The sequence below is a fragment of the Mustela lutreola genome, chromosome 9, assembly GCF_030435805.1.
Source record: "Mustela lutreola isolate mMusLut2 chromosome 9, mMusLut2.pri, whole genome shotgun sequence".
Classification (NCBI taxonomy): domain Eukaryota; kingdom Metazoa; phylum Chordata; class Mammalia; order Carnivora; family Mustelidae; genus Mustela; species Mustela lutreola.
Window position 1 is genome coordinate 96,609,354 of NC_081298.1, and position 26,777 is coordinate 96,636,130.

Below are 26,777 nucleotides of genomic sequence, written 5' to 3' on the forward strand. Positions count from 1 at the left end.
TTACTTACAGGACTCTTCTCGAAAACCAGGTCAATGAGGTCAGCTCCTGAGTCCTCTTTTCCCAGGAGTCCTTTTAGTCCTTCCAAAAGAAAGGACATTCCAGTGCGTCTCTGAATTCTGGTGGGGGTGAGGAGGGCAAGGGTTCCTGCCCTCGGTCCCTCCCAGAAAGTTCTCCCACCCGTCAAGTACTATGGTTTGACTGTGAGTCCATGACATGAATCAGCTCCTTTCTGTGACAGAACGTAGAGGAGACATTGGCACAATACAAATAACACATTGACAGCCGCTGGATCCCACATTTTGGAAGTAACATAACAAAGATGGCCCCATAATGTCTTATATTCTATTACTACTGAACAGTATACCAAGGAAAAAGCTCAAGAGATAAACCCAGGGTGACACATTGCTGTAAGAATGAGACCCATGCACGGTGCAAATCATGGTGTTTCTCATACATGGGAGCCGACAACATTTTTATAAGTTCGGTGGGTGCCGGCCAGTAGGTCAGGGGGAGGCTTGCTGGGCCCTTGACAGGGATCTTCATGACCATCCAATAGTCTCCCTTATGGTGCGGTGATGATGCTATCCAACCACATCCCTTCAGTTACCCTGAACTGACTGGTGGCTCCCTTTGTATCAATCTCCATGAAGTCATTGCAAAAGGCTCTCTGAAGTTCCCAGCCTTTGGCTTGATTACCCGCATTGAGTGTGGGTCTTTAGAATCCCAGGGAGAACGTGCTTCTCAGCTGCCTCCATGCCTGATAAGCAGTCTGGACCCAATAGGACAGGTGAGTTAGCCAGGGCCAGTCTGGTAGGTTCCTCAAGAGTGGGAGGAGTTTTGTGTCCCCAGCTCAGAGCTAAGTACAGAGCAGGTACTCAACAAATCCTTGTTGAATTCAACACTTGCCTCTTCAATAGAGAGGATGTTTTCAATTCCTTGACACTTTCTTCTTAGGTATGTCTCATAATCATGCTGGTTCCATACTCCTGTGGAGTGAATAATCCACACACAGTACAATTCTTTATTGGAATTATGACTAATGCTTTGGGCATTGAAATTTTTTTTTTTTTTTTTTTTTTTTTTGCCCTTAAATTATGTCTTCCATTCATCTATCTGCACTGAGCTGGTTTTATTTCGTTTATTTAATCATTCCCATGCTGCTTTGCAGAATACGGCTCTAGGGTTGTTCTGGCTTATTCTGCTGCTGTACAACTTCCCCAGGCCTGTCAATGCCCTGGGAGGGTTCCAGCCTGCATGGCTGGGAAAGGCCATAAGGACTGTGGGCAGCCCTGGTCTCCCTCAATGCCACAAATGTAGCACAGGTGCACCCATTCTTCAAACCACGAAAAGGACATTCATGGATGGTACCTGAGACTTCTGCTTTCAGTCACATCTGGGGATTAAACACAAATCTAGGAGACAGAAAGAAGCTGCGTGCTCACCTGCTGGACTCCTCAAAGCTCTAGTGGGACAGGCAGGATTAAATTCATGGCTCTTGGTAGACTGTCCTGTGGGTGGGTGGGTCATCCCACCCCTTACAGATAGGTGGCCAGTGAAGCCATGGGGCAGGAAGGGAAGATTCAGACAATCAGAAGGGAAGATATAAGGTGGCCGCCTCCCACAAGTGGGGCTGCCGGGGGCAGCCTCCGTGTTCATTGGACATCTGAGCACATGGCTTGTGCTACTAAAGGCTCAGACCACATTAGTGTCCCTGCCCTAAAATACCCCAAAAGGCCAGCACAGGGAGTTCCTATGTTTCTCTTCCTTGATGGCATCTTCAGCTGGGGGACTTGGCCTGTTAACCTCTGATGGAGAGAGGCAGGCTTTGACATGAAGTCCTCTGCTCTGTCAAAGACCAAGATGTTCCAGAAGAAGGAAAGTACTTGTGGTTTTAGGATAAATCAGAGAATGTTTGCTATGGATATTGACACATGTTAGCAGTTGCTACTCTCCAGGACCTGGGTATTAAGTCACTGGACTTGTTATTCTGATTCTTTTTGATACCACCAATTTTTGGTGAAGCAAACAAAAAACTCGTACAATTCTCGAACCATTGAATGTTAAAGGGGATACTTAAGTTATTTTGTTCAGCCCCATGGTTTCATAGATAACAAAAGAGGCTCAGATAGATTAAGTGTGGCCCGGGCCTCCCGATTCTTGGTCTGTAGCAGACATTAGCTAGCATGAGTGGACATATTCTGTCACACTGGTCACCCAGAACAGCCCGTAGGGACATAATGCAGATGAAGCCGAGCTTTTCAATCTCAGGATGTTTCTGTGCACTGAAAGATTGAGGTGCCTAAAGGAAGGCATCCATGCTTCCTTTTCACAGATGCTTAGAAGACGGAGTTAAATCTTTCCTTCGGATTTTACGTCGTTCCTTCTTTCGTTCACCCTGTCGAGAGAAGGTTGATGTGAGGTTGATGTGAAGACCAGCGAAAGGAGGGGAATGTGCACATGGCTGTGGACAGCTTCACTGAAGTAAGACAGGGGCTCCAGGCAAATCCAGGTGCTACAGGATTCCTCCTGGAATGAGCCCCCACGTACACAATTTTAGAATTATGGCATGGATTGCAGGGAAAATCAAGCCCAGCCTCGCCGTTTTACAAGCCCAGAGAAGTTCAGTGATTTGCCTTGGGTCACACAGTGTGGGAGATGACAAAGTCATAGAAGAATCCAGGTTTTGTTTTTTAACTCAGGATGGGACATTTTCCCTAAAACATTCTAACTTTTTTTTTTTTTTTTTTTTTTTTTTTTTTTTTTTTTTTTTTACAAGACCCAGTGTGAGGGTGTTTTTGATGGTTTCTAGATCAAGGCATTATCCATGCATGAAGTTGAAGCCAGACACAGATGGTGGTGGCCGCCCCTGCTGAGGACCTGTGGTCTAGGAGAGCATGTTGGAGTAGAAGCTGAAGCTCTCAGTCATGGTCTTGGAGTCGCTGCGAGAGGAGCCATTGGAGGCCAGGTCCTGGGACGAGGGTATGGCCTTTGGACCATCCTCCAGCTCCTCCTCGTGGGCCCCCACCACTGTGGAGACGGTGGTCTCCAGGCGGCTGACCTTATACACGCTGCCCTGGGTTTGGAGGTAACGGGTGGATTTCATTTCGAGCCCCTCGTAGTCGCCGGCACTGATAAAGGGGCAGCACCGGAAGGCATGCTTGAAGCCCAGACGGAACCTGGCAAGAGAGCAGATGGAGAGGTGACCCTTGGGGACAGCCTGCTCCCAGAGGACATTCCCACCACTGTCTCAGCTCTTGCACACATGCGCATACCTGAGCATGACTCTCTTTTACTGGGTTTATATTGACAGCCGGAGACATTGAGCCAAAGCAATTTGAAGGCCAGTCATGAAGGCAGAATTCAGGACCAGACCCCAGGCTCGTGTGAAATTCCTGTTTTGACTGAGGATGACCCCGGAACTCTGCTGCTGCCCGCCGTACCTCGGCGCACGCTGGATCTCCTCAACACTAACAAAAGTGCTCCCCAAGTGTTTGCTCTGTGCTCGGTGCTGTGCTCATCAGCGGGCAGGAAACCCATACGTTAGAACTCCTTTCCCTCAAGGAGCTCGTGGACTGAGGCTTACTTCAATCACGTCCCTTCCATGTGCCTCAGTGTTCCTGTTTGATAAACTGGGAGAATCAGCCTTTACTTAGACATACTGGGATATTTAATATTTAACCCAAGAGCACTTGGGCAAAGTCATCAGGCTCTTTGAAGGAGGTGAATCTGTGCGTTAACTTAACAGAGAGCATCTGGACACAGTCAAGAGAATCCTGCCCCCAAATTCACAGCACCTGAGTGTCTTATTCACAGAAGGCACTTTGTAGGCTGATGACAGAAAGCTAGAAAGACTGTGACAAACATTTCATTCCTCCTCCTGGCCCTTCCTCCTTTCCGATCTGAGGGACTGAGCTGTTGGGGACTCTGCACATCAACCCGAATTCCCTATTGCTGATCACCATTCCCGATGGGCTCCCCCTTCTCTTGCTTGTCCAAGGTTGGCTGCTTCTGCCAGGACAGCTCTCCCGGCCGGTGTGGCCAAGTCCTGAATCAGGGCCTTTTGCTTACCCTGTCCTGCCGAAACTACCAGAAAAAACTGGGGAAAGCTACCCAAATTGTGTGATGGGGTGGATGGGAAGAGAGAAGTGAGAGACCAGTGAAGGGAAAAGATGCTCTGTGGAGAATGCGCTCTGGGGCCAGCAGTGTCTCTGTGTGTGCTGACTCTCTCTGCCTCCCTTTCTCCCCCTCTCTGAACATACAGACACTGTGCGCAGGTCCATAGGGCTGACTGGCTAAACTCCCAGGCTGTGAACTGGCTGCGGCCCACAGACCTCTTCATATGCATGCGTCACAGAGGTTTGTTTTAATGTGCACCCCAAACCCCCACAACCTTAGTTGCAAGTGTTCAAAGGTCAGAAGACCTCACACAAAAATACAGATTTCTGGTTCTTCTTGGAAAAGGAAAAAAAAAAAACAAAAAACACTCTGGGTTGGTAACTAGTAAGGATTGGGCAGTCTGGTCATTTTTTTGCCGCAGTCCCTCCCGCTCCCTCTTGCCTCACAGAGGTTCTGCTCAGTTAGGCTGGGCACTTGGGTGCTCAGGAGCTCCAGAGACAGATCTTGCTGCCCCTGAGCGAGCGCGGAGTGGGGCCCTCACCTGTCGTTGAGGCAGCAGTAGATGATGGGGTTGTACATGGTGGAGCTCATGGCCAGCCACATGACCGCCAGGTAGACCTGTTGAATGAACTTCTCCAGGTAGAGGTCGGGGTTGATGTAGGGCAGGAGGAAGAAGACGTGGAAGGGCAGCCAGCAGATGGCGAAAGTGCACACCACGATGATCATCATCTTGACCACCTGGCAAGAGCGTGAGATGGGTGAGACCCGCAGCACGTCTGCCTCTTCTCGACACTATGCTCTCTGCCCTCCTACCCCTTCACCACAAGGACCATTTTTACATGGGACCATGGGACTTGGATTATGACAGCAGTTCTCAGAGTATGACTCCAGGACCCACTTTGGGAACCTGTCAGAAATGGGAATTCTGGGATCCTATCCCGCACTCACAGACTCAGAAACCTGGGGGGTGAAAGCCAGATTTCTGTGTCTGACAAGCTCTTCAGATGATTTTGAGACGCACTCAACTTTGAGAACCTCTGTGTTATGTCATCCTTCTGGGCGGGGACTGGAGCCGAGGGAGGGCAGACCCGGGGGAATGGGGGTTCTGGGGGAGAGATCCAGGAAGGGGCAGGAGGCAGCAGGGGTGCAGGAGGGGGAGCGAAGGGCCAGGACAGTATCTGGGCAAGGGAGGGAAGGGAGGGATCTGGAAAGCTGCATCTAGGAAGCACCCGACGGCTAAAGGGGATTTCAGAGGTTTTTATGAATAGTGGGGGGATGTAACCTGTTCCTTTTTAGCGGCCATGAAATCTTCAGAGAAAAACTAACTAGCATCCACACAATGAAATACTATGTAAAGAAGTACAAAAGAGAAAAAAAACGAGAAAACCCTTGATTTATTGGTTTTCAAAAATCTTATAGACACTGTTAAGCAAAAGAAGTGAGGGGAAAAGAATATAAAAAAAGAATATGTACATATGGACATTGGGGAGGGTATGTGATTTGGTGAGTGCTGTGAAGTGTGTAAACCTGGTGATTCACAGACCTGGGGATAAAAATATATGTATATAAAAAATATATGTTTATAAAAAATTAAAAAAAAAAAAAAAAAAAAAAGAATATGTATTGTGTAACAACGAAAAGAATATATATTTATTTGGCTTATAGGTGCATTGTAATATTTGGACGGATTAATAACAAATAACAGTGGTTACCATAGTGTGTGTGTGTGTGTGTGTGTGTGTGTGTGTGCATGTTACTAGCTTGACAGGTTGCCAGTTACTCTTTCTTTTTCTCTTTTATTTTTTTTTTTTAAGATTTTTATTTATTTATTTACCAGAGAGAAAGAGAAAAAGAGAGAGTGAGAGCACAAGCACGGGAAGCGGCAGGCAGAGCAAGAAGCAGGCTCCCCGCTGAGCAAGGAGCCCGATGCGGAATTCGATCCCACGACCCCGGGATCATGACGTGAACTGAAGGCAGATGCTTAACTGTCTGAGCCACCCAAGTGTCCCATCATTTATGCTTAAGGCAAGAGGGAAATAGCTTCTGCCTGTACAGGCAGGCCCAGGTTACAAATACAGCGAAGAATGACCTCTTCCCGCCGCCTCCCTACACCCCGCCCTCCCCTCCACTGTTCCACAGACCCAGGGATGTCTCATGCCTGTGGAGGTTCTGGGGCTCAGTGCCTGCCAGTCTGTCGCCTGAGCCAAGGCGGGTCGGGGCTGCTTGCTCTTCCCTTACCTTGCGCTTGGCAGACACCTGCTCATGGTAGCGGTCTGAGGAGTCCCCAGGGATCTCGCTGGCCCACAGCGTGATGCCCACCACGGTGTACGCATAGCCGATCACCAGCAGGGGAAGGAAGTAGATCAGCACAGTCACGCAGATGTGGTACCTGCAGCAAGCAGCATGGGAGCCGTCAGTCTAAGAAACGACAGGGGCGGTCAAGGCTTGGCAGCTCCCTTTCTCAGCATTCGGATGGCAAGGCACACCCAGGGAGGCTTGCCACCTGCACTGAATGGTTGGGTGACACAAAAATGGGTAAACTAGAGGAAACTCTCTCCATAACTGAGATTCCTTTTGAGATTGAAGAGAAGAATAAACACTGATGAAAGGGGACTGAATTCATTGTATACCCATGACAATTTTAGTTGATAGCAAGTTCAATATTCCCCACATTCTCCCTCCAAAAAAATGCAACCTGAGGATGCATTAATAGAAGTATAGTCTCTGGAATGCAGGAGGTGTTCGTACCACTCAGTTTCTACCAATCAGATTACAATTAGGTTCAGTTTTGGTGCAGGAGTGTGGACCAACTTGTACATTCAGACAAGAATCACTAGAGGGTTGGCGAGCTCTCCTCACCCATTCTGTATGACCAGTGGCTTTCCAGGTGTAAGAATAATTAGCTTGGAGGAGAGAGATGAAATTTATTTTACAACTAGGATCAGTGGGCGAAAGCCACAAAGTACAAGCCACTTCTAAGCCTGGCCCTTAAAAACCTATCTCCGGATGAATGCTTCCCAGGTCCCTTCCCAACACACCAGCTGACTTGAGTTTGACTGAAACAGGGGCAGGAAAGAAACCTTTGTCATGTTAAACCATTGAGATTTTGAGGTTTGTTACAATAGCATAACTTATCCTATTCTGTTTAAGGCAGCGTCTTCCAAAATAGGAGACTCAAATATATATATATATATATATTGAATTTTGAGAAAGGATATTTTTCTCAAGGGGTCCTTGACATGTCTGGCTGGTTGTAACCCCTTTCTCCTGACACGAGTCTGACACAGAGGCTCAGTGTCCTGATAGTAATAGTCAGTGGGAATTGTCATTGTTTTGGGGCATTCACTCTAGATCACTGTGCTAATAATAATGTATGGTATTCAGGTAGTTAGATTTTATTTAGTGAGGAGCACAATGCCAAGCACTTAACCACCACTGTCCTATTTGATCCCGAAAACAAATGATTAGGAGGCTACAATCATAATCCCATTTTGTAGACCAGGAAACTGAAGTTTAGAAAGGAATGAAATTTTCCAAATATCCAGCTGCTAAAAAGAGGAGCTGGGATAAGAAAGCCGGACTGTGACCCCAGAACCAGCTTCTTGTCACTAGAGAAAAGTCACCCGATGGTATTTTCTTCCACTCTGTTTATGCTTATTCTCTGATTTTTTCCCCCAATAAGGAATACCCACTTAATTTGCTTCATTTCTGTCCTTTATCAGTACTATGTTTTCAATCACTTTTTTGCCGCACAGTTTTACTACTTATTCAGCCTCCTCTGAGTATTAAAATTTGCAACTTGAGGACCCTGGGAGAACTCTTAAGTAACACAGCATAGACTCAGCAACACAGGGTGCTGAGCGTGTCCCTTTTGTGTCTCATCAGGCTGTTCGGGGGCCCCTCAATTGTCACCTCGTCTGGGAGCCTCTGGGTTCTCCAGCCACCAGAGCAGAGAGCGCACCCTGAGTTTCCTACCTGATCCCGACCTCTCCTCCCACTCGCTGTAGAGGCCACTTGGAGATTTGGGGGCATGGAGACCCTGGGAACCACCAGGAGGCACCTGCTTCTGCTACCCGGAACACTAGTCCTTCATGCAGACTGACACTTAGTTGGCATGCAAAACACTTAGCTGAGCTTTGTGGGGCCAGCGCCTCAGAGCACTGGGTGAGGGACAGGATGGGAGGATCCTGCAGTCGTCACCTGTGCTCCTTACCCTGGACCACCGGTTTCCAAACTGGAGCCAGCTTCAAAATCACCTGCATGGCTTGTTTGAACACAAAGGGCTCCGCCACGCCTAGACTTTCCCACTTGGCAGGTCTGGGGTGCGCCTGAGAATCTGCATTTATTGTATTATTTATTAATTATTTTTTAAAGAGTTTATTTATTTTGAGAGAGAGAGAGTGCATGGGCATGGGGGAGGAGCAGAGAGAGAGGGACAAACTGACTTCCTACTGAGCAGGGAGGCTGCCATGCGGTTTGATCCCAGGACCCTGAGAACATGACCTGAGCCAAAGTCAGACGCTTACCCCAACTGAGCCGCCCAGGCGCCCCCTGAGAATCTGCATTTATAACAAATTCCCAGGCCACGCTGCTGCTGCTGGTCCAGGTTCTGACTTTGAGAAACACTGCCCTAAACCGACGGTTCTCAAGCCTGGAATCATGAGTATCCCCAGGGGAGCTTTTAAAATGATCAGTGCTCAGAGACGCACATTTAATTGGCCTTGAGTGTAGAAACAGGAAACCACAGTGGAGAAAATTCTCCAAGTTATTCTGGCACATGGTTATCCCTGAGAAGCACTGTTTCAAGTCCAAGGTCTGCAAGCCTGTTGGAACCCCATTGTTGGAGATTTATGACTTCACTGAAGTGTGAGTTAACCATGTTTCTTAGTTTCTGTAGCTGGTGCTTTGACGTCTGGGCCTTGCTGACCTGAAAGGACAGTCCCTCCTTGTGCTAGCTGGTTCCCAGAGATAACTCAGGCTGGTGTGACTCTCATCTACACCCTAGCCAACCCAGCGCCCCTCCCCCCTCCCCCCACCTGTTTTCTCAGGGGCTCTTACGCCGTGGGATGCTCTCTGGCTGCCACGATCACCCCAGGGCCACCTTGGGCAGTGAGGGGCGCCGAACCATGGAAATGATTCAAAATGTCCAATTCTAAGCCTGTTTACCCTGCCTCACCCATTCCTTCTCTGAAACACACAATTAAGTCTTTCCTGAAGTCCCCCCAAGCTCTCTCTCTGCCTGTGGCCCTGCGTCCTGGGAACTATGAGTAATAAATTACTTTTTCAATAGCAATCGTGTCCTCATCTTTTGGCCTCGCCATACCTGAATAGAAAATAAACTTGCACTTTAAAACAAAGTGCCCTTTGAAAAATCAAAGATCAGATCAGACCATTAGGAAAATACTAAACGGATCAGTAAACATAACTTATCAGACTTTTTTTTTCCCCCAAGTAGGGCATGGAGCCCAATGCGGGGCTTGAACTCACAACCCTGAGATCAAGACCTGCGCTGAGATCAAGAGTCGGACCCATAACGACTGAGCCACCTAGGAGCCCCCAGCCTCTTTTTCTTTCTCACTCTCTCTCCCTCCCTTCCTTCCTTCCTTCCTTCCTTCCTTTCTCTTTCTTTCTTTCTTTTTAAAGAAGGAAAAGTGGCTTTCTTATTTATTTGTAAACAACAAGAAGTATGGACTTAATTTCAGTTAAAAAGTATTATAATCAGGTAGAGCACTAATATGTCTATTCTAGAACAGGAATAATGAAGAATAACATAGAAATATGACCCAGCTATTCCACTTCTAGATGTATACCCAGATGATTTGGAAGCAGGAAAGCATCTACTCACACAGATGCTTGTGCACCAAGGTTCCTAGCAGCACTATTCACCGTAGCCCAAAGGTGGAAATAACCCAAATGGACCCTCAAACGTTGAATGGATAAACCAAATGTGGTATATAATTGATGGTGGAATATTATTCAGCCATAAAAAGGAATGAACGTCTGATACCTGCTACAACATGGATGAAACTTGCAAACATCATGATAAGTGAGTAAGCCGGACACAAGAGGACAAACAGTATATGATTCCACTAAATATCTAGAATAGGCACATTCATAAAGACAGAAAGTGGAATAGAGGTTGCCAGGGGCTCAGAGGAGGGAATGGGATAATAGGTACAGAATCTGGGATAATGGAAAAGTTCTGGAAATGGATTGTGGTGACGGTTGCAACAACACCGTGAATGTACAGTAGTAAATTTTATGTTAAAATATTTTATCGCAATAAATTTAATTTAAAAAGTCCGTTAAGAACATTTTAGTGGAGCTGGGGTCTTAGATCTCCTGAAGCACAGTCTTCTGCTCCCTCCAGGAACCCCTCAACAACCTCCCTCTCCAAAATCGTTAAAAAACACCCCAAACCAACCTGTAGGTTTGACTCTTAGAAGGATCAGAGGTTAAATGCATCCCCCTAAATCTTGCTCAGATAAACCCCTTTTATGTATTTATTTTTTTTTTAAAGATTTTATTTATTTAATTGACAGAAAGAGACACAGTGAGAGGGGGAACACAAACAGGGAGAGTGGGAGAGGGAGTAGCAGGATCCCTCTGAGCAGGGAGCCTGATACGGGGCTTGATCCCAGGACTCTGGGATCATGACCTGAGTCGAAGGCAGAGCCTTAAAGACTGAGCCACCCAGGCACCCAAGATAAACCACTTTTATGTAGAAATTGCAAACACTCAATTTAAACAATGTCTCAGTTATCAAAATTTCTAAATGGCTCTCAGTCAAATAAATGAAACTCCATCAGTAGAAAATATGAAAATAAATACATTTGTCCCATCTTGACACTTTCTTGGAGAAATTTTATCATATCCTTGTAGTTAATTGGAGATAATCCTGTCTTGTAATTAATTTTTTTTTTTTTTTGCCAAAATCATTATTTTAGGGAGCGGGCCAATGGAACCTTGTGTAATCCTATTATGTGTGGCTCTGTGCTATTGCTTGGCTTTCAACTCCGATAGTTCCATGGTTCCTGCCAGGCAGGGTTTTATCAGCTCTCAGAATTAATATCTGCCTTGGGAGAAGAGAAGAGGGGTCAGGGATGCATCAGAGGCGAGTCAGAGAGAGGACTGGGAGTGACAGCAAGAGGCTGTGACAGCAAGGATGGCTTGGCTGCCTTCCTGCTTGATGAGATATGTGCACGGATTCTGATCATTACCTTCTGCTGGTGGCCTCACTGGTATGCAGAAGGTAGGTGCACGCAAACATCACATCTTCGTTCCCTCCTGGTCAATCCTCTAAGCAGCACATTTTACAGTATAAACTTGCTGAATACAGACCGTGTCACCCCAAATCCTGCAGATTCGCCCATCCTTAATGCCTTACTGCTCACTAATCCAGGTCTACTGATGTCTCACTATCTGGAGTCCCCTCGTTGTTCAAGCACCAACAGTTCCGGTCTCTGAAATAATCCCTAGCATTTGAAATCAGATACATGGGTGTATTAAATACTATCCAGAGCATCTTCTAATGCACTTCATGGAGGCTCTAGGTGCTCCAAGGTGGGAGGAAGAAAGGCTCTGGGGTGTGCGTTTTCACTCTAATAAACAACTCTGCTTTGCTGGGTTTATGAGTGACTTTCTGTGGACAGTGCTGTTTGGAGGTGGTGGTGGGAGACCTCAGCTGTAACAGAAAGACTGATGAGCACTGCTGTCATCTTAGCTCCTATCCAATGCATTACCCTCTCCACATTTTCCATACCAGGTAATCAGCCACTGACTTCTTGAATACCCCTGTGACGCGCCACTCACTAGCTGTAAAGCCAGCCCCATCAGCGATACTTGGGGCTTGTGAGAGATACACACTCTCCTGCCCCACTCTGGAAGGGTCAAATCAGAATGGGTATTTTAACAAGACTCCCTGGGGGTTCATGTGCAAGTTCAAGTTTGAAGCGCATGGCTCTCCATCGTGGCTGCACATTGGAGTCACCGAGGGAGCGCTGGAAAATTCCAGGGTGTGGCTCCCACACTCAGCTTCCGACTGAAGCCTGGCCTGAGGGCTGCCTGGGCATCAGGAGTTTCAGAAGCTCCCCTGTGATTCTCCTCGCAGCTGGGGCTGAGAGTCATCGTCGCTGAGCCTCCTGCTGCTGGCAGCTGGGACCTATGCAGTTCCTCACACTGAGAACCTGGGGCCAGTAGCGTTCACCACTCCATCCCAGGTCACCAGCAACACGCTGAGTCCGCCTTCTGGGATGGTCCTGCAAACTTGAGGTGACCGGGAGCATGGCTGTCCCCAGAGCCCTCTTTGCATCCGGATTTGTGGGGCCACCCCTCGTTGGACACAAGCTGAGTGATCCCCTCTTGTTCTTCCTCCGGCAGCCCTCAGACTGTTGCTTCTTAGAGCACGGTGCTAGATGCCTGCTTGACTCTGTCCTTCCAAAGAATTGTCTTCTTTACAGATAAGTGGTTTCTTTGTAGCAAAAGAAAGAAAATGCCATATATGTCTTGGTTCACTTTCACTTCTAGATACTAGACCAAATGCCAAAGCCCCTCGCAGCCCTCTTGGAGACAGATGGAAATGACAATCTACTAATGTATAAATTTTGCAAGTGTTTATTTTGCACCTACTATATGCCTGGGCCTGTGTGACGTGTCCAAGGCTTGGGCCTCATCACAGGGAGCTCAGCCTGCGGGGGACACAGAGAAGCACCAAGGAATGTGACACAGGAAGTGACCTGTGTGATGACCTCTTCAAGTGGAGTGGAGACACTGAAAGAGGTGTCAGAGGCCTTTATAAATATATACGAGATGTAAAGAATAGATACATACGTAAACAATTTAAAAAATTACCCGGAATACTGCAGGTATTTTGTTACTAAGTGCCTGGAGAGGAATGGGAATGCAGAAGTGAGACTCTCAACTAAGCCAATCACGGAAGCTTCCTGGAGGAGGTGTGCTGGGCCACGCCCTGATATATCAGCAGGAGGTGGGCACTGCAGGGAGGGTGAACAGCAGCAAGGGCAAAGGCACTGACAGAGGATCAGCCAAACGGAATGTGGCCCTTGGGGGACATATCAGGACACTTGTCCAGAAAGGTAGACAGAGGCCAAATCATTAAGGGCATTTAATGACAGGCTGAAGAGTTTATAATGTATTCTAAAGGTGATGGGAAACCACAAGATGATTTTAGACAACATGATCAGATGCTTGTGCTCTGATGGAGGCAGGCCTGGCTAGAGGCACCAGCCTTTAGGATGCTGGGCAGGAATCCAGGCTGGAGGGTGACAATGGCCTGAGCTAGAGCCATGGCAGCCTGGGGGGGGTGGGGGAAGGCTCCAAGAGTGCTGTGGCTCGTAGGCTTGGCAGCCAATGGCACAATTTAGCCAATTTCTGGCCTGGGTGAATGGGGGAGAGTGAGGTCCTCATACCAGGACCATGAAGGAGGATCAGGCTTGCTAGGGGAGGTCAGCAAGTGGATACCTGAACATGCTGACCTTCAGGCAGGCAGCTGGACATCTGGCTCTGACTGGAGCTAGGATGAACCACCTGGATGGAGATTCGATTTGGAGCCCTTGGGTGTCCCAAAAGCCTGAGAAGATGAGGGGAACCTGGGGGGGGGGGAGAGGAGAGTGGGAGTGAGCCCAGGGAAGGAGGGAAGAGGGAGGGAGGGGAGAGTGGGGAGGGGCGAGTCCAGTTGCTGGTGGAGCCTGTCTGGGGGGAGGGGCATTGGGAGGGCAGGGGTGGGATGAGGACTGGACCTTGCTCTGTTGTTTTGGAAATGGGAGGTTGTTTTCAGGGTGGTCCGCAAAGGCTAGAGCAGGTGGGCTCGCTGATGGGAGTGAGGACGTGGGGGCAGTAGGTGGAGATTCCATTCCTAAAATGTTGGGTCATGAGAGGGAGGGGAGGGCAGCAGCCAAAAGATGCCATCTGTGTGTTGCTGGACCAGGCAGGGGATACTGAAGCCCCTGAGAACCCTCCCCTGTTTGTGACCAATCTCCTCTGGGTCACAGTCATGTGAGCACAGGTCCTTCTCCCTCATCTTCAGAGAGGGGCTAGGATCCAACCTCCATCGACCGCGTCCAGCCATCAGCTCGGGGCAGAAAGGCCCCTAAGTCAACCTCTTTTAGGATGTGCTTTGACCAATCAAAGCAGATGCTCAAGTGAACTCACTGAATTCACAAAATTCCTACCGCGGAATGGGCCTGCCTCCTGGAGAGAGTCGCTCAGCTCCTGCCAGTGAACGAGACAGGAGATCAAGCCCATCTCTTCTGCAGTCACTATCCAAACCATACATGTCAGAATTTTGATGTGTTCTCCAGGCAACTTTTTATATTTTATCTGCTTCATTAGATACTGTGGTCCTTGGAGGCAGAGCCCAGCGGTGTTCCTCTTTAATCACTCTTGCAGAAGTGGCACCAGGGAAATGTTTCATAGAAAGAGAGCATCTCAGGCTCGGAGGGATGTTAGAACCCTCACCTGCTCCGTCCCCCATCAGCGGGAGGTTCTCCTGAGGGTACCCTCTTCAGGAGTGTGTCTGGCATCTGCCTGAATGCGCGTCCTGCAGGCACCGAGCCTGCAGGCCTGAGCATTTCCTACGTTTTTATTTTTTAATCAACAGTTTTCTTGTTACAAGCACTTTATATTCATTGTGGATTTGAATATACAGGCAAGGGTTAAAAGAAAACCTTTAAGGGGTGCCTGAGTGGCTCAGTCATCCAGCTCTTGGTTTCAGCTCAGGTTAGGATCTCGTGGGGTCTGTGCTTGGTGGGGAGTCTGCTCAAGGATTCTCTCCCTCTGCTCCTTCCCCATTCACATGCGCATGCCCTCTCTCCATCGGAAAATTAAAAAATCTTGAAAAAAAAAAGAAAACTTTAGAAGTTCCTATAATCTATGATCTTGAAATAAATTTAAATAAAAACGACTAACGTCTTCCTATTCCTATATGCACAGGCACACTCAGATTTATGCATACACAAGTGTATTTTATATTACTTCAAAAATAACACTGTGTCACAATCCGTATTCATACGGTCCTTACTAATTTGCGAGAACTCTTTGTAGCTTCTATCATACTATACTTAGAATTGCCTTTCCAATACCAAAATCATGAAAGTATTTGCTTACACTGTCTTCTAATTCATTTGTTTGATTATCTGCATTGTAACTCTTCAGTCCATCAGGGATTTATTTGGGCGAGTATTATGACCAAAAAACTCCACATTGTTTTCTTTAATGATTCCTTGGCTCTGTTTGAGACTTTTGCTCTGTTTCCTTGGTCTATCTTTCTTCTATCTGCTGCCCTCTCCACACTCATTTTTTTGTGGCTTTGTAGTATATCTTTTCTCCATGGCAGTACATCTCTCATACTTTTTTACTCAGTTCTCCAAAATAAAATATCCCCAGAGCTTCACATTTCTTAAGTAGAGGGTCAGGGGATAATTTCAGCTATTTGCAGCCAGGCTTTCAGCTTTCCAGAAGATGTCACATGGCAGATTCACCAGCCCCATCCCTGCACTGGCTCTCACGATGTCCTGGTTTCAGATTTTTTCTTTGTCAGCTCTCCCAGATGAAGGGAACAAAAGACGATGTGTTGCCAGGAATGGCTCCAGAGTTTGGAAATGCTCTAACAAGAGATATGTAAACAAGGGACGCCCGCAGAAAGAAACGAAGCTCCCTCACCCACACCGCTGCTCCTCCTTCTAGTTTGCTCAGGGGCAGAATGGGGAGGGGGTAGAGATGGGAAGATAATAACCCTTGCCGGAAATTTTCACTGGTTTCTATGTCAAAGAAAAAAATAAACCCTGAATTCCAAAGCTTCTGCACACTCCCAAAGCTGAGAGGAGAGACTAAATCATATGGCCCTTGGTTTGGCTGAGGACTTTATTGTGGTTGGGGGACAAGAAAAGGTAGGCTAGAAGCTTTATTTGCGGTAGGGAGAAAAAATGCGAAACCTGTCTCTGGTGGGAGGAGGGGAAAGAACATCAAAAGTACAAGGAACAAGCAAGAGAAAGATGAGAAAGGAAGCATGAGAGAGAGAGAGAGAGAAAGTGTTCTTGAGCCTCAGGACCAGAAGCAAGGGACTTGAGAAAGGGCACCACCAGCAAGAATTTGCCTGTGGTGAGAACTGCTCACCAGATGGCAAAGAATAGGGTAGCTGTGAGTAAATTCAAGGAAGTCCAATCCTGTCTTCTGCCGTAATTCTCTGATTTCTACGCTTACTCCTCTAAGGCTCTGTAAAATATGCCCCACCGAATAGCGCCGTGTCAGTGGGGCTTGGAGGAAATGAAGGAGGAGGGCTGATTTCCAGAGTGGGACCAAGGCGGCTGGTCAGAGATCGTGGTGTCCACAGAGTTCTCATGGTGGTGGAAGGTTCTTGCTTCGGTGGGGTAGGGGATGTGGGGGAGAGGGAGACTGTCTCAGGAGGCAGGGAGACAGCCAAGAAGCCCCTGAGTACTCTGTTCCCTGTTCAATCTTCTCTGTCTGGCGGATGCCACCCAATCCTGGAGCTCTTCCAGGAATCCCCGTGGTAGGGCTGCGAAGACAACCACCGCCAGGTGGCGCCAAACTGCGACCGGCGTACGGACCAATCAACTGTTCCCTTGGGTTACTAGCATTTTCCTAACCGCGTTACCGCGGCACGCATGTTCTCCTTTTATCCGCTTGCATTCATTGCACCCTGCACACCTCACCCCCAATCCCTCATGAGGCCATTTTCCAGGATGCACTTTGGTCCAGTGTTTACCAATGTAGCATGAGCTTTGCAAGGCTCCTTGGTTTATTACAACCGCACTGAGAACAAGACTGCATTTGTCTGTGACATGTTTTTTCTTTCTGAGGATCAGTGAGCACTGATAAATGTTTTGTTGATATAACTCACCCACCCGCAACCCCCCTACAGATAGTTAACTCTATTGTGCTCTGCTCTGCGTGAGGCTGGCAGACTGTCGCTGCAGCAGAACCCTCCTTGCTGGGTGAGTCACCAGGGACAGATCTGGGATGAGCTTCTGCCCTGGCTGCAGAGCCTGTAACAAATGCTGAGTGGGGAGGGCTCAGATTCTCGCAGCAGCACTGATGCTGGTTCTTGATCATTCTGTCGAGGTTTGAAAATACTGTGATTTTTTTTTTTTTTTTTTTTTTTTTTTGTGGGGCATTGTTTAAAAACTGCTTCCGTTGGTGCCAACTGGTATCAGTAAACATTTCCTGATAGAAGTTGCACCAGAAATGTGGGTGTTGGTTGGTGGTTACCCTCCCTCTAGTCCGTGGGATCTGAAGAACACTTAACAATAATCAAAACAATCCTAGTCACAAGAGCTTGCCCACCCTGTCTAGACTAAGTTCCCAGACTCTTGGCCCTCATGCCGAGTGCCCACTTCTCTTGCTGCGCCTGCAATGTAATGCCTCTTCGCAAGGCAAATCTTAGCAACAACACCTCCTAACAGATGGCCAGTTAGTGGCCATTTTCCTTTTCTTTGGGTGGAATCTTCTGATGAAATCTCGCATCAAGCGTGGAACCATGTCAACAGCTATTTGTCTGTAAAAGAGGCAGAAGTCTCACGTTTCCTGGGTGCAGCAGTTTCATTGTAAAGTTGTTTCAGCAAAGTAGATTTGACTTCGTGTCATTACCTCTGGGACTTGGGGTAAGAGACCGAGATTGCTAACCCCATTTTAAATGGAAAAATTAAGACACAGGGAAGGTAATTGCCTTGTTCAAGTCACTCAGGGTTGAAATGGGAATAGAAAACAGATCTGTTCTCCCATTTCAGTCCTTGATTTTTTTTTTTTTCTTCCTCTTTCTGCTCCGATGAGCTCAGAAGAATGGATAAATGTCACTCAGAGCGGGAAACCACAGTTTTCTAAGAATGAACAGCACATACATCAAACACAAACATTATCCACAGTGTTTCATAATGACAGGTAATTTATTGAAAAATAGCATAGCTTAAAACATCAGCCCTGGCATTCAGTTTCGTCTACATGGGTGACTTGGAATGTGGCCAAGTCTTAGCTTCCAGTGTACAACTGAATTCATTCTTGCATTTGCAGTGCCTTTTCCTGCCTTGACCCCTGAGCCCAAAGAGGCTCACGGTTGGCTGAAATATGTGGGAAAGACAAACACCCTACTTTCTGCTCCTCAGCCAAAAGTCTCTTAGCATAGACAATAGACCACCACAACACGAGCCACGCAGGCCGCCAACTTCTAGTTTCCGTTAACAAACTGAGCAATGCAATTTATTTGTCTCACAAGAAATATTCAAGGAGACTACATTAATCAATTTGAAGTCTGCTGTGAGTCGTATGTGAGAGGACAAACATTTTTAACGTGAGAGTTTTGATAGATTCTCATGCCTCTCCAAGCTGGCCAAGGAGAATCTAGTCATTTCCGCACCATCTTTTATGAAGTCTTTTCCTCTTACAAACAAAAAGGGGGGGTCTTCATTGTTGGAATAAAAGATGAGCTGAGCTATGCCATAGAGACAGAAAGTCTGTGTGGATAGATGTGGGAAGGAGGCTCCGACTGGGGAGGGCCAGAGGGAAGCAGAGATGGGTAATGGGAGCAGGAGGTCAGAAAAGACAAAGAATTGTTGGTGGTTATTGCTGGGGACAGCTGTTTTGGCTACATTTTAATAGAGTTCCTGTTTTCAGTACTTTTATCTATTAAACGAGGCTTCCTGAACTTGACTCTGCTTAGGTGCTAGGGAACTCGGCTTCGTAAGGGTTGTGTATATGGATATTGTTAACAAAGTCACCCATTTGGGTTGGAGGCCAGCCCTGTGTTGAGGCAGCACCTTCAGTCATGGGGGAGGAACATGTGGAAGGAGCCGTGCCCTTGCTGCTGGGCTCCATTCACTCAGCCATCCGACTGGTCACGAGTTCCCGACTTTGTGCTAGAATCTAGGGATACTTGGTGAGTGGAAAAGACACGGTGCCTGCTCTCAAGAAGCTTCGAGTGGGGGAAGACAGATGCTAAACAGATATACGAACAAACAGATATAAAACCATGCATGTGTTAGCTGTGTACGGGAACTAGTGGGGGTGGTGATGGAGAACACGAGGACCCCACATGCCGAGGACTATCTGGTGAACTGCCCGGAAGGCTGAGGCAGCCATATAAGGGTGTGGGCTGGAGGGTGCACGCAGAGACCAGGGCAGGCACGAGCTCCTGAGTTGGAATGAGCTGGGCACACTGGAGGAACCAAGAGAAAGCTGGGAGACAGGGGCCTGGCCTCCGTCTGGAGGGCGCCGGGCCCATACTCAAAGGCCTTCTGGCTAGGAATGCAAGGGTCCATGCCACAGGCTTGGAGCAGAGTCACTCCCTCTCCAGGAACCCTGAGCTCTTGCTCTGAAGGCCTGCCCCTGACCGTGAAGCTCACCCACCTTGTGGAGGATGGTCTGCTTTGCTTCAGGTCCCCTCCTTGTACGTGTTAATCACATCTTCAAAACACCTTCACTGCAGCATAATCAACTAGTGTTTGGCAAGCAGCCCAGGCAGCAGACACACCCAGTCAGCCGTCCGGAGGCAGAGCTTGGATGGAGAGGCCAGGCACAGTCAGGCTGTGATCCGCAGACAGAAGGGGCAGGGGTGGGGTGGGTGGCAAGGGGAGCAGGCGCTGAGGGCGAGGGCATTCCCGGGGCCCTGCCTCTGGCCCAGTCCTTCAGCCTCACGCGTTCACTGTGTTTGGGATGGAAAGCGGCTCCAGAGAGATGGCATCTTGGTTAAAAATGGTTTTCCAGGGGTGCCTGGGTGACTAAGCGGGTTAAAGCCTCTGCCTTCGGCTCAGGTCATGATCCCAGCATCCTGGGATTGAGCCCCGCATTGGGCTTTCTGCTCAGCAGGGGGCCTGCTTCCTCCTCTCTCTCTCTCTCTCTCTCTCTCTCTCTGCCTGCCTCTCTGCCTGCTCGTGATCTCTGTCTGTCAAATAAATAAAAATAAAATCTTTAAAAAAAAAATGGTTTTCCAAAATGTGACAATCCTGGTTCAAAGGGGGCCCAGGTAGAACGTGGCGTAAAGAGTGTACGTGTAACTCAACAGCCCCTTTCAGTACTGACAGGGGCCAGACAGATGCTAGTACGGACGGGCCTCCAGGCGATAATAATTACTGTTCAGTAATCTTTGTTTACAGATGATAACACTCAGGCACAAAGACTGCAAAGCACTTACGTGCCATGGCACCGGAACAGCCCCAGGACGCCATTTGCAGACAGTTGTGTGAACGGTGCCCTCGGGGGTGCGCCAGGCGGTTCTCCCTGACAGAGTCTGAGCAAGCGGCCCAGGAGTTCTATGTTGGCTTGGGAAAAAGGATGGTACCATTCTCATCACAGAAGATCAAGGGCACATGCCCTCCACATGGCTTATGGCTGTTGGTGTTGACTTGGGTCACCTGAGGAGGCATTGTCAGGTTCCTCCGGGCGAAGGCTCCTCCCCGCCCCTTTCCACACTGTGCTCCCCGGAAGAACGTCACCAGGCACTGCCCACACTTAAGGAGCAAAGAGTTGTACTTCCCTCCTTAACAGTGGAGTAGCTACTTATTCGGAATTTTTCTGCATGGGATAATATGGGACAAATAGAACATTTGTCACTTCTTCCTCATTTCCTAATTTATTCAATCCTTTATGTCCATATGGACCCACGTATATGTATCATATACTTTCAGTCATAATCCAATACTACTTTAGTTTTTTGCTCTAACTGCCCCAGCTTTAGCCATTGGGAGCTCTTCTAATTCCTGCACCCCCACCCCCACCCCTGCAATGTCTCTTGCTTCCAACAGTATTGGTGTGTGTATGTGTGTGAGTCGGTTCCTTTTGTTGGAGAAAAAAATTAGAAACTGAGATCTGGGGTCTGGGTGATACAAAGCTTTTCCAAGTGTAAGTGCACTTTTCCAAGTGCAGCCGTATTTATTTTGTGATTTTCTCACCCCACCACCTATCCTCTCCCCCTCTCAGCCAATGCCCCACCCCCACCCAGAGTGAGCAAAATCATTCCAACTTTACTTAAAACTAAGGAATTTCCCTCCAAAGATCACGCAGCAGATCTCAAACTAGACCCTAAATCTGACGACCCTGAGTCTCAAGTTTTTTCCCACCACACCTGTGCTCTGCACTCTGGTGCTCCTCTGTGCCTTGGAAGAGTTTCGTGGGTTCCAGACTTTCCTCCCAGCGGCCAGAGGAGACACACACCCCTAGTTTTATCATGACTCTGCAGGCTGGGAAGCTGAGACACAGAGAGGCAGCTCCCGTATAGCTGAGCATCTGGGGAGTAGTGGTCGTAGGGAGGAATGGTCGGACGTGGACCTGGGTCCCCTGAAGCTACGGGGCCCACGCTTCAGCCCTTCACAGCAGGAGCCACAAGCTACTGCCCACAGGTCAAGTCGGGTCACTACCTGTGTGCACAGGGTTTGTGAGCTAAGAATCATTTTTTTTTTTTTTTAAAGATTTTATTTATTTATTTATTTGACAGAGAGAGAGATCACAAGTAGGCAGAGAGGCAGGCAGAGAGAGAGAGAGGAGGAAGCAGGCTCCCCGCCGAGCAGAGAGCCCGACGCGGGACTCGATCCCAGGACCCTGAGATCACGACCCGAGCCGAAGGCAGCGGCCCAACCCACTGAGCCACCCAGGCGCCCCTAAGAATCATTTTTACCTTTATAAATGGTTAAAAAAAAAATCAAAAGAAGGTTATTTCATGTCATGTGAAAATGACATGAAATTCAAATTTCAGGGACCATAAATAACATTTTCTTGGAACACAGCCATGCCCATTCATTTGAGTGTGTCGGCGATGGCTTTTGGGCTGCGGCAGCAGAGGGTAGAGCTGTGGCAGAGACTGTAGGTCTTGCAAAGCCTGAAATATTTACTACCTGGGCTCATAAAATCTGTTGACTCCTTCATCATTGTACTGCAAAGAGAAGGGGCTGAGTTCCCACCATCACCAGGGAAAGCAGTGCAGCCCAGCACCGTGGTCTTATTTATGCTACTGGGATGCTCTCCCCGGTGGCACCAACAGCAGTCCTACCCTTCCTCAAGGCCCCTCCCCTCGAAGGTTGTTGGTGGCATGAGTGAAGACGGCCACACACAAACGAAGATGGCCATACGTGTCCTGGCTCCCTGACTTTCGCTACCATTCCTGGGAGATGCCAGGTGTGGGAGGGGAAGAAATGTAAGAATATGAGGTGGGAATGCTGAGGCTGGGGAGGGGAGGCCAGGGAGGCCGGAACACGTTGAGAGCAAAGCCTTGGTCCACACATTTTTGGAGCTACCCTTAACTGAGCCCCAGCTGCAAGCCAGCAAGTCGTCACACATGACCCTGTTTAATGCCCACACCGATTCTCTTCAGGTGGGGTTTTATCCCGTCAGGTTTGCAGTTAGATTTGATGTTGACTGATGTCGGAGTATTAGCATGTGGTGTGAGCTGGGATTTTAATCGACCTTTTTCTCTTTTTCCACTCTACTGTTCTGCTTTCACACTGTGAAAATGGGGTCCCAAGAGGCCCCAGGGTACCACAGGGCACACTAACTGGGAGTAAGTGAAGCCTTGAAGGGTTAAGAGACTCTTGAGCATTTCTATCCCATTCCATGTCCTTCCTCACTGTGACGACCCTCACCTAACCCCTCCTGGCTGGCCCGGTCACGCGGGTGGTTTTTGTGTTCTGCTGAACATGGCAGTGAAAAGCAGAACCTTGAGGGAACCACTGTCCCCTTGGGGAACCATGGGCAGGTGGGTGGAGGAGGTCATTCCTTGTTTTCGTCTCTCTGCAGTCCCAGAAAATCAGGAGTGGGAAGAGGGCCAGTAAGGGTCCACCCTCAAAACCTTTTTGCTTTTCACTATGACTCTCCAGCAAGGCCCCTGCCATGCACTGAATGTTCGTGTCCCCCAGTTCACATGTTGAAACCCTCACCCCCAACGGGATGGTCCAACGAGGTGGGGCCTTTCTGAGGTAATTAGATGATGAGGATGGAGCCCTCGTGACAGGATTAGTGACTTTGTAAGAGGAGATACAAGAAGATGATCACTGTCCCCGTCATGTGTGGATAAAGCAAGAAGTCAGCCCTCCGTAAGTCAGGATGAAGGTTCTCACCAGCAGCTGGATCGACCAATACCTTGATCTTAGACTTACCAGGCTTTAGAACTGTGATAAATAAATGTTCCTTGTTGCAGAACCCCAATGTGACGTTTTCTGTTGCAGAAGCCCAAACTGACTAGGACAACCCAGGTTTATTCTAGACTCTCTCTGACTACAAGTCAGAGCCAATGGGACAATAACAACAAAAATCATTTTTAAAGATAAGAAAGAAGGTGGCTTCCTGAGTCTAGAAGGAGAAAGATGAGAGGCTTTGCCCACCATGTGAAAACTCATTTGCTGTCTTTCATCTCTATGGTGGTTATTCTCAGATTGTGTAAAAAAAAAAAAATCACCATGGACATGTTTAAAAAAAAAAAAAACGATTCCTGGGCCCTCCCCCGAGATTTAGAGGGAGGGCCTAGGACAAGAATTTGAACAAGTGCCTCAGGCAGGTGCCTCAGGCAGGTGGCCCCACCCACATGTGAGGATAACAGCGCTCTAGGAGGGAACCCATAGTCACCGGCTTAAAACTGTGTCAATCCTAATTGAAGTCTCATGTAGGGCAGTCATCCAAATTCCTCCCCAGAGACAGATTTGCTGGGGATCTTGGCTGTGGTTTGAGAGACACCGGGTGTCTGTGGCACACATAGGTGTCTCTGGGGTCAGCTGGCCGGCCAGCTGGCTCCCAGGGACCCCCAAAGGGCATTCGCCTTAGGGAGCTCTGTCCAGTGCAGGGGCTGCCCCCATGGGGCCCAGGCCCCTTCTCTGTCGGCAGGCACAGCCTCAGAGGCATATGCAGGCCAACCATGCTGATCTGTAAGCCGTTCTCCAGGAGAAAGAAGATTCGAGGCAGACTGATTTTCAGTGCTGCCAAATTAGCAGACTGCAGGTCACATCATCTGATGGGACACCGGTTGTTGGGGGGGGCGCTGCTTGCTGAGCAGGACCTCCTGACAGCAGACCCCGAGAGGCCGAAAGGCGGGTGCACTCCTCACCACAGTGAGGATGTGTTGGGGGTGGGGACACGCTCACCCCGAGCTTCCGAGTGCCTGGAGCACGGCCGGTGCCCTGAAGATGGTTCACAAGGTAAGGTCGACTTCAGGACGCTTTTGCCCAAGTCCTCAAGCTCTGTGGTCACACACTTCTCCACTTCACAGAAAACTTGGGGGTAAACAAAACTTGGGGACTGATGTAGGTTTTTTTTCCCCTTCAGTCTCGTTGTATCAAGTAAGGACATTACAAATGCTAACCTAAGGAAAGCTAACCTAAGCTAAAACAAAGGAGACGCAGCTAAGCTAGTGACAACAGTCATCATCACTGTATTCAGTAAATTATATTTTAATAATAGAAAGATGTAAGGGCATCATTTCAACATAGAAGGCAGGCCTTTGAGTTAAAAAACCTCACTACATCAACAGAGACAATTTCACTAGGTGCTGGCATGCGAACAGGGTGTTTGGAAACCACTGAGAATCTGGCCTTTGCTCAAGGCCGTCTGTGTGTGTCATTGTCTCCAGTCACCAACCAGACGAGCTGCTGCCCGTCCATGCCATTTTCACCACCTGCCTCCCCACCGCAGCACTGCCCTGCTCCCGGGTGCCCCCGACTGGCTGCTGAGGGGGGTCCCCAGCTGGCAGACAGTTCCCGCATCCTCGGTGTGTGCAAGCTCCCATGGCAAGTCTAAGAGGGTGACTTTATTTCTGAGGGAAGGAGAAAGAGGGGTGAGGGGGGTGGTGACTCGCTGAGGTGGGTCACCAGGCTTGGTGGTTGCATCTTCTGTCTGACCACCACCTATGAGGTGTGTGGGACCAGGGGTCGCACGTGGTGTTGTTGCCGGCCAGAGAGGCAACTGGTGTGAGCCCAGTTACTAAATGGGATGAAGGGCACAGAGGCCGAAAGAGACAAGACGGACTGAAGGATGAGGGCGTGGTGGTTGCTCACAGATGAGGGTGCCCCTGGGGCCCTCCTTGCCCAGAGTCAGGTGGACACCTACCTGTTTTGAGGGAACCCAAAGTCATCAGCTTAAAACTGTGTCAATCCTAATTGAAGTCTCATGTAGGGCAGTCGTCCAAATTCCTCCCCAGAGACAGATTTGCCAGGGACTTTGGCTGTGGTCCCTGCCGCAAAACATCTGGGAGGAGGGGGCTGTCAGTCTGTGGGGAGGGTGGGCTGATATAGGCTCCTGTGTCTGGAGACCGCTCGAGGGGAAATAGGAGGAGAGAGAAGGACATCCCCTGCCACTTCCTGAGACACTCACTCATCTGGTCATTTAACAGGATTCTGGGTGGATTCCTTTACCACAGGCTCGTATAGGACCAAGAGACACGGGCCAAACAAAGCGAGGCTCCCAAGCCCACCTGAAGGACTGTCTCTGCCAGGCAGGGTGAGGCAATGACAGAACAGCTTCCCCTCAGCCCAGCTGGGAAGCCCTTTCCTACGCAAGGGCTTTGCACCCGAAGGCAACTTCACAATGCCTAAAGTAAATAAAGGACACCTGTTGTGGCCCCTCCCCATGCTGGGCCCTGCCCGAACAAAAAGCGACCTGGAATAATATGGCACATTAAGTGTCTGAGATAAGCCACACCTGTTAGAATTTATATTACTAATTAGTTATTTTTTGGTAACCATTGATCATGTTACACTCTTTACCAAGCTTCTGCTAAACGGCAACCCAGCTCACAAGAGGCACCATGTTTATCTGCAAGGTAAGAAACCATGGATACCAGTGTGGACTAGTGCTGTCAGAACTTGCTGCGAGAGGGAAAAACTGACATTGGAGGGTCCCTGTGGTCTTCGTTCTCTGAAATGCCACCTCCAGCAAGAGCCCTAGTCAGTCTGCTATGAGACACAGGCAGCCACTAGGAGCTCGTGGGTGTACCCAGGCCTTGTAGGGGAGGCACAGTGTGGACTGCGTGTCCACGTACATAACATGGCTCTATCGCATGTGGCTGATTCTCCCAGCAGATTGGCCCCAGGGCCTGTACCGTTTTTGACATTTCTTTTTTTGACACATTACATTTCCCCAGACTGGGGAGATAGGGATTTTTTGGGAAAATAGCTTAAAATTCAATGTGATCCAGACTTTTCTTTTAAAGTGAGAAATAAAATTCTTTTATTCACCTTATTCTCTAAGAACAGGGATGGGCCATTGGGGGCATGTTTTTAGGTGAGAGGGCGGCTTCAGATTGTAGGCTGTCTGCCGCCATCTGCCTTAGAGAGGCCAGGCCTGCTTTAGGTGTGTGTTCGCATGAGAATTAGGCTTCTTGAATGGAATAAAATGTGTTAGGACTACTAGGATTGGAGGACATAAGTATGTGTAGTGTGGGTAGGTGAGGAGCTCATCTCAGTTTGCCTGAGATTTTTCTGGTTTTAAAGTCCTGAATCCAAGGAAACCCATCAGTTACAGACAAATCAGAATGGTTGGTCATCCTACATGTGGGGTCCTGTGAACCGACTCCTTTTCCTAGATGTCCCCTCTCTCACTGGTCTGATTAGATACTACTCAAGATCCATTCTTGGGGTGCATGGGTGGCTCAGTGGGTTAAAGCCTCTGCCTTCGGCTCGGGTCATGATCTCAGGGTCATGGGATTGAGCCGCGCGTC

At 48.6% G+C, this 26,777-nt stretch overlaps 1 protein-coding gene across 4 annotated transcripts in view; it reads right to left on the minus strand.

Moving 5' to 3' along the window:
• Positions 1-546: 546 nt before the first annotated feature.
• Positions 547-26,777, minus strand: part of TACR1 (tachykinin receptor 1) — a 170,047-nt gene continuing 143,816 nt past the window's right edge. For 3 of the 4 annotated variants that reach the window (XM_059188171.1, XM_059188169.1, XM_059188172.1), the window contains 3 exons: positions 6,356-6,506; positions 4,659-4,855; positions 547-3,177 (listed from right to left, as the gene is read on the minus strand). In XM_059188171.1, coding sequence (XP_059044154.1) covers positions 2,886-3,177; positions 4,659-4,855; positions 6,356-6,506 — 640 coding nt within the window. In that variant the 3' untranslated portion in view covers positions 547-2,885. The remainder of the gene's footprint in view (positions 3,178-4,658; positions 4,856-6,355; positions 6,507-26,777) is intronic. The other variant, XM_059188170.1, reaches the window with a different exon arrangement.